Consider the following 15,182-nt stretch of genomic DNA (forward strand, 5'->3'; position numbering starts at 1 on the left):
TCTCATGTCAAGGACGAGCCCTCAGTTAAAACATCACCTCCTCGCAGCTCCCGTAGTCGCTCTCCACCATGTCGGAGCCCTCGTAGTTGGGGGGTGGCAGGGGCTGAGCGCGGATGCTGGGCTGGTGACCCACCTCGCAGTCCGCGTAGGAGGGCTGGGCCACGCTCAGACGCATGCTCACCCGCTTGTAGCCGGGGTCGGGCTGGTAGGAGATGCCCTCGCCCTGCACCAGCTGCGCTGGGTAGTAGCTGATGGCCGTATATTCGTTCTGGCACTGGGAAGCTCCCATGTCCACGGGGCCAAGGGGCAAGAAGTCCTCCAGGTTCTGGTTGCTGTAGCGGGGTGGGATGGGGGCCCGTTTGTTACTCTGGTCCAGAGGGAAAGGAAAACCCCCATAAAGAGTGACGGGCTCGGTGTCTGCTGGCGGAGGGGGTGGGGGAGGGAGAGGGGGGTGGGAGGAGGGTGCAGGGGGGCCTTGGATGATCTCATAGTGGGAATATTCCTGGACGTCTGATGAGAGGTATCGAGGGGGCCAGTAGGTCGTTTCTGCTGGGTAGACTGGAATAAAAGAGAGTTACATTAGCCACAGTTCAAGCTGATGTTTTCCCTCTCTTGCCCTCCTGCTAATTTCTTCCGCAGACTCTGAGCCTGCAGGAGATGTGACAGACCAGGGGAGGGAGGAGATGTGGGGACAGGTGAACTGTAGTTGATGCTTTTGGGAATTGAGGGGACCTGAGGGCACCTCTGGCTGTGCTGGGGCAGTGTTCTCACCAGCCTTCAGGCATCCACTACTCTACCACCCAAAAGACACGTTTCATCAAGCCATTCAGGTGCCAGAAGCTTGCCTGATGAAGGGATGGGGGCAGAGCAAGGGATCCACTAGATCTTTCTCTTTCCCTCTAGTTACTCTTACGAAATTTCTAGCAGCATCCTTTGGTGATGAACTTGTGCACAGGGAGAAAACAATAACCTTGCTGTCCGGAGCCATGCAAAGCATTTCGCTGAGGGAGCAGTGATGTACTTGCCTCCGCTAATATTCACATTGCCTTTTAGGTTCTTATTTTTTCCCCTTTACCTTCATTATTGTCTTTTACAAGGGCTTTTGACCCAGGACGTGTGCGAATTGAGGTTATGCATTAATGTTTTTCCTGCTGATTGTGTGTGAGACTCAACATGTTAAAGCTGAAAGCTGGGATGTATTAGTGCACAGGGTATGAAGAGCCGATAAAGAACCTACAGTGGGGCTTGGGCAGCATCTGCCTGTGATTTGCTTTGCTTTAACCGGCATTGTTGGTCCCTCATGTTTGCAAACCCTTATCCACTCCACAGGAGGAATATGGATGTGTAAAAGCAACAAAAAGCTGTGGGTACTGACCCATCTCCTCCCTGGCCCAGCTGCACTTGATGAAGGACTCGTTGTCGGAGTTGGAGGGGGGTGCAGCGGGGGGCAGGTTGGGGGCTACGCTGCACACGATGGTGCCCCGGTGCTTTGGGACATTGGTTGAGTTGAAGGTGATGAACTCAGGGGTGCCGGTGGGTTTGCGCTGCTCCGGCGTGGCCCGGTCCAGGTTGTTGTGTGCTGCATCACTGAGGATGTTGAGCTCGATGGGCGGCACGGCTTGGGTGCCCACACCCACGCTCTTGGAGAACTCGCTCTTGGAGAGCAGGTCGGGGTCCTCCCGGGCCACGGGCTTGTGTGCCTTGGCCTGGTGGCAGTAACGCTTGCGGATGAGCACGAAGACCACGGCCAGGATGGTCACCCCCACCAAACCAGCTACGATCTCTGCGATCTCTTCGGGTCCCACTGCCCACTGCGTAGGCACGATAGCAGGGGTGATGATGGGCTGCGTGCAGTACTCCCCCTGGTAATCCGATGGGCAGATGCAGTGGACAGAGCCCTGGCTGCTCACGCAGCGCCCTGCGTTTTGGCATGGGTTGTCTTGGCACTCCTCAGCCAGCTTCTCGCACCTGTGGTGGGAACAGAATGGACACAACCTGGCTCATTAGTGTTAAAACTGCTAAAACTGCGTAATCCTATTAAGGGCTTTCACCTACAATAGTCAAGGATGCTCCATCCTGGTCTTCTCTCCCTTTCTTGCTATACTTGTGTTACTTGTTTTTCCTGGCAGAGGAAAATGATCCTTGAGATAAAATGATGCTTTTCAGGAGACCATGGGACTGGACGGTCCTATTTTTCAGTCATATACAACAAACCAAAATGTGGGGCTTTTTGCCTCAGAGGAGTGTTTGGAGTTTCTAGGGCTAACACTGCATAGAGAGATGCTCCCACCCTGTTAAATTAGGGAGCCCAGGGTCACTCTGAGATGTTTTAACCTCTTATGAAGTCTCATACGTCCTCCAGGCTCTGTGGGGTTTCAGAGTTATCTATGGATGCCTGCAGGTTGCAGTAAAGATTTGGAGAACTCGTAGCCTGAGAAGTGATGAGTGGGAAACCTTGCTGGAGACGCTTTTTTGGCATTTTATGCAGCATTAGCAGAACTGAAACTGAATTTCTGATTTTCTGTCCTGCTCCACGTAAACATTCACAGTGTTCTAGCCCACCGGCTCAGGCTAGACAAGCGGTAATTTCAGATATTACACTGCCACCTAATGCTCAGCTGCATGCTTTTATTCCAAGAGTTGCATGAATAATTTCTGCCTTTGCATTGATTTGAAGGACAAATGTTCATCCCTGCTAAATGTCTAAGGCAGAAGGATGAACTGGACATGATGCTATTTGAGCCTGTGCTTGCAACCCAGGGAGGAGCAGAGTGTGGGGAGAGACTCTCCCCTCACAAGGAGAGGCTTTTTCACTGGAACAGGCTGCCCAGGGAGGGGGTTGAGTCACCTTCCATGGAGGTGTTTAAGGGACAGGTCGATGAGGTGCTGAGGGGAATGATTTAGTGATTGATAGGAACGGTTGGACTCGATGATCCACTGGGTCTTTTCCAACCTGGTGATTCTATGATTCTATGAACCTGCACCAGGTTCATAGCAGGTTCATCTGCAGGCATTCAAAGCATCTGTGAGGAGAGGAAACTTCTAAAATCTTCTTTCTGCTCAGAGATGGGTACAGACAGGCAGTGACCACATGATGGCAGAGCTATTATGCCCTGCTCAGCTCTGCCTTAGAACACTTCCATGCTGCAATGCTCAGGGATATGCAATTTGTAATTAATCCCAGAGTGCCTGGATCAGGTGAGCTCCAGAAATGTGCAATGCTTGTTAGTAGAGACCATATTTTCAGCTTACCATGGGAGAAGACCTGGCCCAAAGCCTTCCCAGACCTTACCTTTCCCCCAGGGACCACTCAGGGCAGTGGCAGGAGTAGCCAGTGGTGGAGAGGGTGCAGGTTCCCCCATGCAGGCAGGGCTTGGACTCACAGGGACTGTCCCCTAGCTCACAGTGCTCGCCAGAAAACAGCCCAGGGCAGATGCAGGTGTAACCTGGAAAGGGGGAGACAGTGCCATGAGTAACGTGGAAGAACTAGCAAGAATACAGAGGAGCAATGCCTGGTGCTGATGGCACCCACGGAAGTTTCAATCTGGCCATCTGAACATAGGTATTTGCTGCTGCAGGAGGTGCTGTTGGTGGGCACTACAGGACCTGGAGCAGTTGCTGGAGGCTGAATGGCCACTCTGGGGCAATGCAATGGCACAAGAGAGATATTTAAGCAACAAGACAAGCCTGTCCTCTCCTGACCCTCTTCAGCCTGGGATGTATTCAGGACACAGCTTTATTGCATGGAGAAGCTGGGAGACAAACTCGGGTGAAAGGAAGAGGAGTCTGGCTGGCTGATTCACAGTTTCTGACAGCTAAATGCAATCCTCTGTAGCTTATTGTTCTCTGAAGCCTTTGGTCCTGTGAGTTCTTGTGGTATGAAGAGCCTGTTTCAACACGTTTGGTTTCTTTTGCCTACAGGAGGTGTCTGGTCACAGCCAGGGAGAAGCCTGGGGACTCTGAGGGGGCTGCTGCTGTTAGTGATGTTGGCTGCTGTTTGGTGTAGCCTTAAGCAGGGAATGTCCCTGGCTGTGCTGAGTGCCTGCTCGTCACTTGTCTGGTGGTGCCATGCAAGAAGTTTAGATTTTCCACCTTGCAGCATGCTTGAAAAGTCTGTGCTACTTGTCCACAAGGTAAACATCCCTGCTTTAGAACAGAGTGTGAACAAATGCAGACCTGTTTCCACATGTGTGTTAGTGGTTGTACATCCAGGACGTGCTGACGCTTGCACAGCAGGTGCTGGGCATTGCCTGTAGGGCTGTGTGTGTCAGAACACGTGTTCCTGGATGTGAGGGTTCACATGTGTGTGTACCTGTGATCCTGAGTGTTGTGGTTGATGTAGTGGCTGGTCTGGCTTTGACCCTTTTTGCACAGATGCATTCTCACGTGGCCACATGGCTTACCCGGGCTCGTTTGCTCAGAAGAGTCTTTGCCCGTGCGTGTAATCCTGTGCCTGAAAACCTTGAGCAGAGCTTTGCATAAACTCGTGCTACCTGCCCATGATCTCCAGGATTGACCCCACAATGCTCGAGGAAGCCAAGCACCCAGGATAACCTCACAAACTAAACACCTCTTGAGCAACCCCTTTCCTACAGTTGTGTCCTGCATCTTTCTGCCTGGAGCCATGTCCCACAGGCTCTTCCCTGTGCAGCTTGGCAGCTTGGAGTTGATCCCCTTGGAAGGAAACTATAGGAAGGGCACTGGATGACAACTAAATTATTAGTGAGGGAATGATTTTCATCCTTCCTCCTCCCGCCTCTCGTTGTATGCTCTACAAAGCAAGCAGGTGGTGCCTTGACTTAAAGCAGAGATGAGTTTTCCTTTCATGGGCTTTGAGACCCTTCCAGCTCAGCCAGAGGGGTTTTCTGCACAGAGGGTCTCAACGTTGAGGCACGAGTGCCAGCCAGGCTAACTGTTCAGCACGGATGCACCTAATGTCAAACAAGTTCACCTGAACCAGGCTGTTGCTGAGTCAACAGGACTGGGAATCTTGTTCCCAGAGGCTGTGGGCAAAGCAGGAGGAGGTGTGCTCCCTCCTTTGTCCTCGCTTGCTTGGCAGGCAGGGTGTGGATTTTGGCAATGGCCCCAAAGAGCACAGAGCTGTGGGAGGACCTCCTGCCCCACATAGCAGTCTGGAAAGCACCCCTCCATCCAGAGGGATGGCCAAAGCATGGACAGCATCTGCCTCAATAGATGAGGTGTACAGCGTGCAGCTCTGCTGTGCCGGAAACTAGGAAATGGGTGTAGGGTGTTGACACAAGAGTGGACATCGCTGGGAGTGTTTCCTCCCTCTGAGGCCACTGCAAACTAGCCCTGTCCTCATAATATAACTCGCTGGGGGAAACCCTCTGATGGGAGGAACAGGGCAGTCGTGAGGCTGTTTTGGGCAAAGTCTGATACCAAACCATTGTTGAGCATGTGCACCTCCTGTTAGCCTGAGGCTCTTGGATCTGAGTTTATGGTTTTCCCATATCCCTTCCCATAGCCCCTGTGTGTCACTGCAGTGGGAATAGATCAAGATCTTGGCTTGTTTCTGCCCAGAAACCATCGCTGCATGATCCCATCTTGCCCGATTCCAACCTCGTTAATCGCTCCTTAAGTAAAGAGGATGCAGAGGGGTGGGTGGAGTTTCTATTTTCATTTGAGTTTTTGGCAAAGCTGTGCTCTCCTAGCTCATGCACGCTCCTTAGAAGCATCCTCCTGCCCTCCGGGCTATGGCCTACTGATGGGAGCCAGAATGATGATCTCACATCCCCCAGCTGCTGCCCCGCATCAGCTACCACTTGTGGTCCCCTGGGACAGGGCACCTGTGATTCTCCTCCGGAACAACCCGTCACACAGGGATGGATGAAGAGGTTGCATATTTCCCTCCAGTCACTGCTTATTGTTCCCCGCTCTGTGTGGGATATTCACATACCTCCTCCGTGAGTTTCGGAGCACATCCCGTTGTTAAGGCAGGGGTTGCTGCTGCAGGCACCAGTGGGGGAACAACATTGCTTTATCCCCACTTCTTCCATGACTTCCTTTGACTGCCCTTTCCCAGGCAGGAGAACCACTTCTCTGCCATTGATTGCAACCACGTCCAGGCAGCCCCGGAATCCCCGTGTGACTCTCTGGGACTGCAGCGGGTGCCGGAGGCCCCCAAAAAGCAGGTCTCGTCTGCCCTGGGAGATGCCACAGGTCACTGGCAGTTGGAGAGAGGCGTTTCCCAGGCCATCGATGAGCAGGCGGACAGATGTGTTCTTCATCTCCAGGAAGACTGAGTGCCACTCACCATCACTCACAAAACGTGAGGAGGAGAGGTTCCCAGTATAGTTTCCCCGGCAGCTGTACCCAAGTTGAGGCACTCCATTAACCATCTGCAAAACACATCCCAGAAATCACTGTTAGCTGTGATGCATGTGGCTGCTGTTCATTGAGGCTTTCAGCACTTCTCCTGATGCTTGTTCCACTCTCTCCCTGCCTAAGCATTGAGAGCCAAGATGAATCCCAGCTTTCAGATTCAAAGAATTACAAACTAGGCAAATGCAGCCCCTTTTTCCCTATAATAAGGTTTGCATGGATCAGTTAAAGCCTAATTAAGTGACTGCAACCTGGTTTATTTTGCAAAACACCATTATCACTCACACAGCTTCACCCGTGGTCCTTCCCTGCAACTTTTGACAAGTGTAGAGAGAGGGAAGGTCATCCTTCCACATGATTGTACTGCTGCGGCTGCTTGACCCTTCTCCCCTTCCCGAGCCTAATCAGAGCCCTGGTATTCAGATTATCTGTAACTCCATCACCAGTCACAACTGGACTCTTGTTCTGGGCCACGTGGCCTTTATTCTGTTCTCACTGTCTCGTTAGTTCTGGGGAAAGTACTGGAGCAGTTCCTCCTTTGGCATGGGTGAGGGTGCTGAAAGGACCTGGGTGAGGTGGAGCACTGGCAGCTTTCTCTTGAGGAGACAAGGAGGAGTTGGGAGGCAGAGAAAGGAATTACTGTTGTACCCAGCTCCTAACCAGCACGCTGGAAAGTCAGGGCAAAGCTGCTGATAGGTGTTGCAATTCAATCCTTGATCTCCAGCAGATAGGAGGGAGACAAGACATTGAGCTTCTAAAACTGATTTCTGCATTAAAGTGGGATGTCAGAAATTCCTCTCTGTGGCCTGGGATTCATCTTTAAAACTCATATGGAGGAAGGAGAAAGGAAAGATTAGCTGTGTTGTTTCAGGGTGAAATTAGCACTAAATATCTTTCACCTTTTTCTTCCCAGTGACTTGTTGATAAAACCTCTCTTTCATAAAAGCCAAGAGCCTATGGGGAAGGAGAATAGAGATGGAACAAAACATTCATGGAAAGACTGCAGAGCTTGTTATGTAACATAAGCACTTTATCTCAGACTCAAGAGATCTTTGTGCGGGGCATTAGAGTCAGCAAGGTGTGGTGATGCTTGGAAGAGCTTAGAAGAGGAGAAGTGATTATAGGCTACACTGAACTCTGGAGAAACCTACATAGGATACAATCGGGACACTCTGGAGGGGTCAAAAGCAGAGCAGAACAACATTTCTCTCTTAGAGAAGCCTACAATATAAATAAATCCCAGCAGGAGCAGAGAGCAACTGCTGAAGGAAGGGAGGACTAGATGCAGCTGGTAGATGCCGTGGAAGGGCCTCAGGGCAGTGTGCGTGTAAATCTCTTTGCACAATTGGCAAGTGCACCAGAGAATTTTGTCACTTCATTTCATCAGGAGGAAAGTGATTTCACTTCAGATGGGTGTTTAGATTTGGGCTTATCAATTTCTGGAGCTGGGAGACAGCTGAGAATTGCTCAATTCCCTGGAGCAAGAACTGAGAGATTGCCAAGTCTTTCCCAGCTTGCCTGGTTTGCCTGTTGCTGCACCCTATTTCTGAACAACAGGAGAGCTTAGTGATTAGAAGGGTAATGATATGCATGCCCTTGGGAGAACTCATCCTCTTCACAAAATCTACAAATCATTGGTTATAATTCTTTCAAAGCTTTGCCTCGTACTTAGAGTACTGCAGTCTACAAAGCTTAAAGTCTTCAGGGATTCCTTAATTATTTTTTTTTTAGGCCAGGTGGTCTAAGAAAGGTTTGATCCATGAGATATTGTTAATAAAGTGAAACAGAGAAGAAAAGATTCACAGGCAACATTATGGTGGAGGCTTTCTGAATGTTTCCTATTGAAAGGCTTGTGGAGATACCCAGGCAGGGGAAATCATGGGCACACTGAATTCCATCAATAATGAATCTTTTCTCCCTTGACTGGAGTGCTGGACTCCTGCTGAACTTTGTGGTGACCCTCCTTCCCAGAGACTGGGCAGAAAGATTGAGACCCTTCTTGAGAAGACAAGCTTTTCTCACCAGCCCTTTACGGTGCAGCTTAAACTCTCTCTTGGAGATGGGTACAGGACATATAGATGATGTTGCTGTGGCAGCAGGAACTTGCAATGTGTGCTTTGGGGAGGTCCCTGGGCGTTATCTGCTGTGTAGTTCTCTACCTTTGTGGGTCTTTATAACAGTAGAAAGAAAGATATTTCAAAATGGGAAGATAAGATTGTGAAATCATGAGAAGGGATGAGGGAATTCAGGCTCAGGATGAACACTTCCAGGTAGGTTACAGCACATTGATCTCAATATGATTGGTCTTGAGGACAAATCTCTGTAAGCTGGTCTGATGATCTTGGTCTCCAATTAATCCGAATTTAATTAATGAGGAATATAGAAAAACTCTGTTCTTTAATAATCTGCTTCTTCCCTTCTGTTGCCAAAGTGGAAGAGGGAGATGATTTTTGAACGCTGGGTAGATTCAGTGCACAGTCAGAGGGCAGAGAGTGATCAGACTGAAATGTTTCTGGCTCTGCAGGTTTCTTAAACAATGAAACCACGTGAAGAAAGCATTAAAAGTGGGTGGTTGATAAATAACTTTTAAATCTCCTGTTTTGTCTGTTCTGTCTATGACTGTAAGGAACCTTTAATTTGAGGTCCACTTGATTAGATGCATGATCTGACTGGCACCTTCGCTGGTACAGGTAAAGGCTGATGATATTGTCCACAGTTTCAGAGCTCAGCTGTGCCCTCCCCAACCCCATACCCTGGTACATGATCTGGCAAAAAATCTGTGTGCTCAGTGGGAGTTCGACTCCACTCCTGAAGTGTGGGGACAAGTTTGTCCTTTGCAACAGTGGAAGCAGATTGATCTGGGGGAAATTCCACCTGGTAAATTCTTTGCCCTGAGGACTGTGGTATGAGAGGAACACATGAGCTAGTGTATGCTACAGAAGTATGCTGCCTTCACACCAGAGACTAGTGTGTATGTTCACAGATGCAGAAATTGATTCATTAGTTGTGCTTGCTGCAATTTCCTAACTGTGCTTGACTCTCACTTGGCCTTCCCAAGTCTTCTATTTTAGCTAGATGAATCACTAAGGGTATATATTATTGCATCTTCTTTCTGTGATTCCCTTTCCTGAAAGAGGAATTGTTTTTTACACAGGAAAGGAATTCCCGTTCACTGTAAAACTTACCTCCAAAGTGGCGTGGTCAGTCCCGTTAGCATCGAACACGACAGCGTGCAGCTGGTGGGTCTTCAGGCGAAAGTGCATGTGCCAGGAGCTGGTCGGTGAGTGCTGGTACCAAATGTAGCTGTGGCCCCCAAACCTCACAGCCGTTCCTGGAAGGAGAATGAGTGAAAAGTCTCATCTTTGTCACACTTTGACACTATGGACTGTATCAAGCCTTGAATCTTTACCCAGTCTGACACCACAGCTGTCGAGGAACTGTTCTCCCACCCACAGCAACCCATGTATCGCTGCTCTGCAGCTCCCACAGCTCCTATTTGGAGGTCCCAGTATATCTTTTATGTGCTTTACTGTAAAACACTCCTGCAATTGCAGCCTGTCTCTTTCTGTCCTTTCAAGGTGTCTCAGTGTGATCTAAAAAACCCTTGAATTTCCTCATCCTCAGTAAGTTTTTTATCAGTCTGTGGTATCGCCCTACCGTTCTTGCTCAAGTGATGCTAACCTCTCTATCACTGCTCTGTCCATTTATTTCTTGAAGTATTCTGGAGTGAGTGTAACAAATACATTTTGTTTGGCTTTCCTCAAATTTATCAGTCTGTGCTTTGCTGAGTCTAGGATCAACACAGGTGCTCAGATATCAACATTCTGATCACTGAGCTTCCTTACCTGCTGGGTATGAGTGACTTTTCCCAATGAGATAGACAGACATTGCTGCTATTAAATGATAGGAGAGATTAATTAGAAAGAAAAAGACTGAAATTTTCAAGATGTAAGAGTCTAGATTTGGCTTTAAAATTGCAGACAGAGTGGCTAGTCACTGGGCAACCTAATTTCCTGGAAAGTCCAGGTGCTTTACAGTGTCTTGAGGGAGAACATAATATGCCCAAGTTTATGGGGTGATTTACTATGAAATAGGATTGCTCACCATTGCAAGAACAGATCTGCTCCAAGCTGTGCCGTGGGGTAAGGACACTGAGACGGGCAGTGCTGTAAGTAGACATCATGCCTGGATCCAGCTGAATGGTTTCTTTGCAGACACGGTGGGTGCAATCTGACCCGTGGCATGGCACGTGAATTGCTTTCTTCATTCGGAGACCAACAAGTTGGTCCATCTCCCCAGCGGACACAGTGATCTTATTTGCAAGGACCCGAGGCTCATACAAGGAGCCGTGTGGCTCTCCAACAGCCAAGAGCAGGTCCACTCCATCAGAGGTAGCTGCAGGCTGTAAGCTGGCCATGTGGATGTTTTGACGCCGGGTGACAAGGATGTTTCCTAGAAATCTTTGCAAGTTGCGCCAATGGTCCCCTACGAACTCTTCGGGGGAGAGGTGGCGGAAATGTAGCACCACCGCCTTGTCCAAGGCCTCCTGCGTGAAGCACCACACGTGTATGTTGACACTGGTACTGGCTGTGAATGTCCCATCACTGACTGTCACGTTAAGAAGATAGTGGCCATGGGGAAGCTTGTTGCCAGCGATAATCTTCCCATCTGCAGACCCAACAGAGAAAAGACCCTCCTGGGGCACTTCTGCCACCAAAGTGTACACCAGGGTGTCATGAGGGTCTCGGTCCGTGGCGTGGATTTTGCCCAGAACGCCACCTCGGAAAGCTTCCTCGTTGGTGGTGATGAAGATTTCCAGGGGGAGGACGGAGGGGGCGTACTGGCTCTGCTCAGTCACTTGGATATTTATAAACGCAGTTGAGGACAGGGGAGGGATGCCGCTGTCAGAGACCTGTCGAGGAGAGCAGAAGGATCCATTATAGCCAAATGCTGACTTAGTATCACCTCACCTGACTGGATGGGCTCATAAGGTCTTGTGAAGTGGAATGCCTTGCAGGTAGCAATGAGTGGAAGCCGTGAGGCAGAGGGTTAGGATTGAAGTAGGAATGGGAAAAACTGGCAGCAGTGTTGGACCTCTGCCTGGAGCTGGCTCCAGGGAAATGACAACATGCCTTCCAGCATGGAGACTGACCGAGACCTTCTGTTAGTGATGGGGTCACGCTCATCTCCGTGTGTACTCATCAGCAGCTGAGGCACACCTGAGTATCTCTAATTTCCTCAGGTTTAATCATCTTTAGAGATGTTGCCAATCTTTGGCATTCCATCCATAACTCAGTGTACAAAGATATGTAGCAGTTACTCATGTCAACACATTTGCTCACCTTCCAGACTATTTAAGCCCATGTCCCACCTCTGATGATTTCTGTCTAGCATGGGACAAGGAACCTCAAAGGTGAAAGATGTGACTGATCAGATTATAGCATCTTTCTCCCTCATCTCAAGCAGTTAGTGGTTGAGGTTTATAATATAGTAGTACCTAGCTTTTAGAACAACTAGTATTACTGAAGAAGTATGTACTTCACATGTTGGTTTCCTTTTGTTTGTAATGGACTATCCTTACTGATGACATTGAAAATTAATTAATTTACAGCAATAAAAATCCTCTTTGAAGAGGAACTTAAACCACATCTTTAATGGTAAGGATATTTGGGGAAGTTTGTAGGACCAGATCCAGGTCTCACTTTAAACTGCAAGTTACTAGAACGGTGCTGGGATCATCATTCCTGATCTAAGGAAACTGCTGAAATCATATTTCTCATGATCATATTATTTGATTTTATCACTGCAGAAGCTATCCCCCAGCTTCTTGTGGGCAGACTCTGTGGAGAAAATAGCTCTAGAACTGACTCTAAGTGGCACTTTTTGTGCCTGGTTTGGATTTCTTCAAAGGCAGAGATGTTTCCATCCAGCTGTGCCATCCTAATCTCATTTTGTCGCTACTTCATCTGGCTGGGGGAATTCAGATACCAGAACAGTAAGGCAGGCTTTACCTGGACTTGTAACAGGTACTGTTCTTTGATTCTTCTGTTGAGCATGGATGATGTCACCAGCAGCCCATTCTGGGTGACATCAAAAGCCTTCCCATCGTTGCCCTGCGTGATCTGGAATGAATATGGTGGTCCATTTTCTGGGGAGTCTCTGTCGCTCATAATCAACTCCAGGACACTTGTACCAACGGGAGCATTCTCCTGAAATGGGGAAAGATGGTAGTGGAGGAAGGCAAGCAAAGAGAAAAGGCCCAGGGGAACCCACAGGGCCCCTGAGCTGCTGTATCAGGAACAGGGAAACAGTTCCCATACCCCATGTGCATCTCTCTGGTATGCACAGACTGAGACTCTTGCCAGGAACGCCATAGACCTGGCGGTGGCAAGGGACTCCCTTTCATGGTATTAGATATGTGCAGCTGAGCTGCTGTCTTAGTACCCTGAGATGGTGAACAAAGTGCCTCCTGGCTTACCTGCACCACCACGCTGTAGTTGAGCTGGAAGAACCGAGGAGGGTTGTCATTGACATCAGACACATGGACACGCACAGCAACGTCACTGAACTGAGCAGGGTAGCCGTTGTCTGTGGCTCGAACTGTCAGGGAATAGCTGGGGATCTGAAGGATATTTAGTGCATGGTTACTTGGAGAAATGGAGGAACGGTGGCTTTTCCACATTGACCTTTTCACTCTGCTGCACTTTGCCAAAATGCCTGAGGCCAAGCATTGCACCATAACAACAGCTTTGCCCTTGGCTAAAGCCCTCTATCCATAAATCTTGAGGAACATTTGTAAAGAAAATCAGCCTGACAGTAGTTGCGGAGAAAGGAAACCACTTGCCAAAGACAGATGAGACCAAGCTGGCCAAACACCTGTCAGTAGTGGTTTGAGCTTCTCAAATGGGAGATTGTCTAGATGACCTTTTCATCTCCTCCTTATACCTGTTTTCTATAAACTCTGATGAAATGAAGCAGAAACCAACAATGTTGACTCCCACTTCAGGGCTGACTCTCACTCAGCCAGCTTTAAGCACCAGTGGAATGGAACACAGCCCAGTGCTCACTGAAGGCTTCATTGCCTTCCCTCAAGTCCACAGTTCCTACAGCGTTATCTGTGAGTCTAGAAAATGAATGAATTGCACTTAACTTCTGCTTGCAGTATTGAGTAGATCATTCAGAAAATAGGAGGTAGCTTACAATACTGTGCTGCCTTGCTCTTTGGACACATCTGTGTTAGCCTTCCTGTTCTCGTTTTCTTGAACTCACCTCCTCCCTGTCCAGATGTTTGGCCACGCTGATCTGCCCACTTCTGGGCTGAATGGTGAAGTGTCCCAATGGGTTTCCTTCCACGATTGAATATGTGATCTGATTGTTCATTGCTCCATCCAAGTCATCAGCTGACACCTGTCAGGAGAAAAAAAAGGTAGGACTCCTGGCTCAAAATGGCCTTGTCATGAAGGAATGGGGGCTGGACCTCCTGGCTATTTAAGGATATTGGTCTGGGCTTGCCTCTGGTGAGGAAGAAGGTGATTGATATAAGTGTTCATTAGTTTTCTTAAGACAAACCTCAACAATGCTGCAACAATAGCTTTCTCTTTGTCTCTTTATATACTCCACATGGGTATACCTTCGACTCCACTTTGCCCAGAGAAACCTCTGCCTTCCCCAGGTCGTGAGGGTATGGACTTTTGCAGGCATTTTAACTCTCCTGGGGAGTCCTCAAAGCTCCTGAGCTCCCCTTAGGTATCTCAAGCTTTCACTTAAAGATGTTTCCTAAGGCAAAGAGTTCTTCCTGGAGTGCCAGGAGGTCTGGCAGTCATCGTATTTTAAAGTCATGCTTACATTTTAGACATTGAATGTCACAAACTCACTGAGGTGGCTGTGTCCAAGCAAAAGCAAAGTGCAAAAGAAGATTAAATAATGCGTAACACAAGTAAAAGAATGGGTAAAGATGTCTGGCTTGGTTCATAATCATACCGTGAGGATGATTTCTCCAACGGCAACATCCTCCCGGATATCAGCAAAGTAAGGGTCTTGGATGAACTCTGGTGCATGGTCATTGATGTCTGTTATGTTGATCACCACCATGGTCACATCACTGAGAGAAGCTGAGCCTTTCCTTGTGCCCTCGATGGATAAGTAATACTCATGGCTTGCTTCAAAGTCCAAGCTCCCGTTTATGTACAAAGCACCTGTGTTGGCAGAGGGGTAGAAAAGGAGAGGACATACTGTGAACAAATGGAACACAAGGTTTCTTGGAATACTGGAGGTCTATGGAGATGATTGCTAACCTGGTGTCTGAAAAGGTTTTGTTGACCTAGCTTTGACTGGTTAGATCAGTATATTGAAAGCCATGGTATCACTCGAAATAAAATATAAATGAACTGATTCTGCCATAACCTGCCTTATTCTGATAGCAAGTGTTTGAAGAGATAAAATAAACTGTCATTCTGGAAGGTCTCCAGGAGTCTTGGAGGCAAAACAGGATCAGAGTCCAACAGTGCTATTGGAAGCTCTGACCAAGGCCATAGAAGAGCATCACAGAACTGTGTCACAGGCAGGATGAAATGATGTGAGACATAGATGTGGAGTTGTACAACAGAAAGAAGTGTGTGGCAAGATGCTGTGATTTGTAGGTGAGGCTTGAGATGTAACACAGAAAGAAGGAGTAGGCTGTTATTCTCAAAACAAGAGCAAAAACCAGGGATTGATGACATTAGAACAGAATATGCCTGTGTACTTCAATTTCCTGGGTTCAGCTCTGAAAATTTGGCAAAGATTATTCCCTGGAAATGACACAGTTCTGTGTCTTTTAGGATGTACAAATCCATAAGAAG

At 48.4% G+C, this 15,182-nt stretch overlaps 1 protein-coding gene across 1 annotated transcript in view; it reads right to left on the reverse strand.

The window, feature by feature from the left end:
* The window catches only part of FAT2 (FAT atypical cadherin 2), a 55,842-nt gene continuing 40,660 nt past the window's right edge, over nt 1–15,182 (reverse strand). Inside the window, exons 15-24 of the mRNA XM_069868992.1 lie at nt 14,323–14,537; nt 13,612–13,749; nt 12,821–12,964; nt 12,354–12,551; nt 10,447–11,254; nt 9,528–9,673; nt 5,918–6,359; nt 3,293–3,446; nt 1,376–1,968; nt 1–558 (exon numbers count right to left, since the gene is read on the reverse strand). Coding sequence (XP_069725093.1) covers nt 26–558; nt 1,376–1,968; nt 3,293–3,446; nt 5,918–6,359; nt 9,528–9,673; nt 10,447–11,254; nt 12,354–12,551; nt 12,821–12,964; nt 13,612–13,749; nt 14,323–14,537 — 3,371 coding nt within the window. The 3' untranslated portion in view covers nt 1–25. The remainder of the gene's footprint in view (nt 559–1,375; nt 1,969–3,292; nt 3,447–5,917; nt 6,360–9,527; nt 9,674–10,446; nt 11,255–12,353; nt 12,552–12,820; nt 12,965–13,611; nt 13,750–14,322; nt 14,538–15,182) is intronic.

The sequence above is a fragment of the Phaenicophaeus curvirostris genome, chromosome 15 (genome assembly GCF_032191515.1).
Source record: "Phaenicophaeus curvirostris isolate KB17595 chromosome 15, BPBGC_Pcur_1.0, whole genome shotgun sequence".
NCBI lineage: Eukaryota > Metazoa > Chordata > Aves > Cuculiformes > Cuculidae > Phaenicophaeus > Phaenicophaeus curvirostris.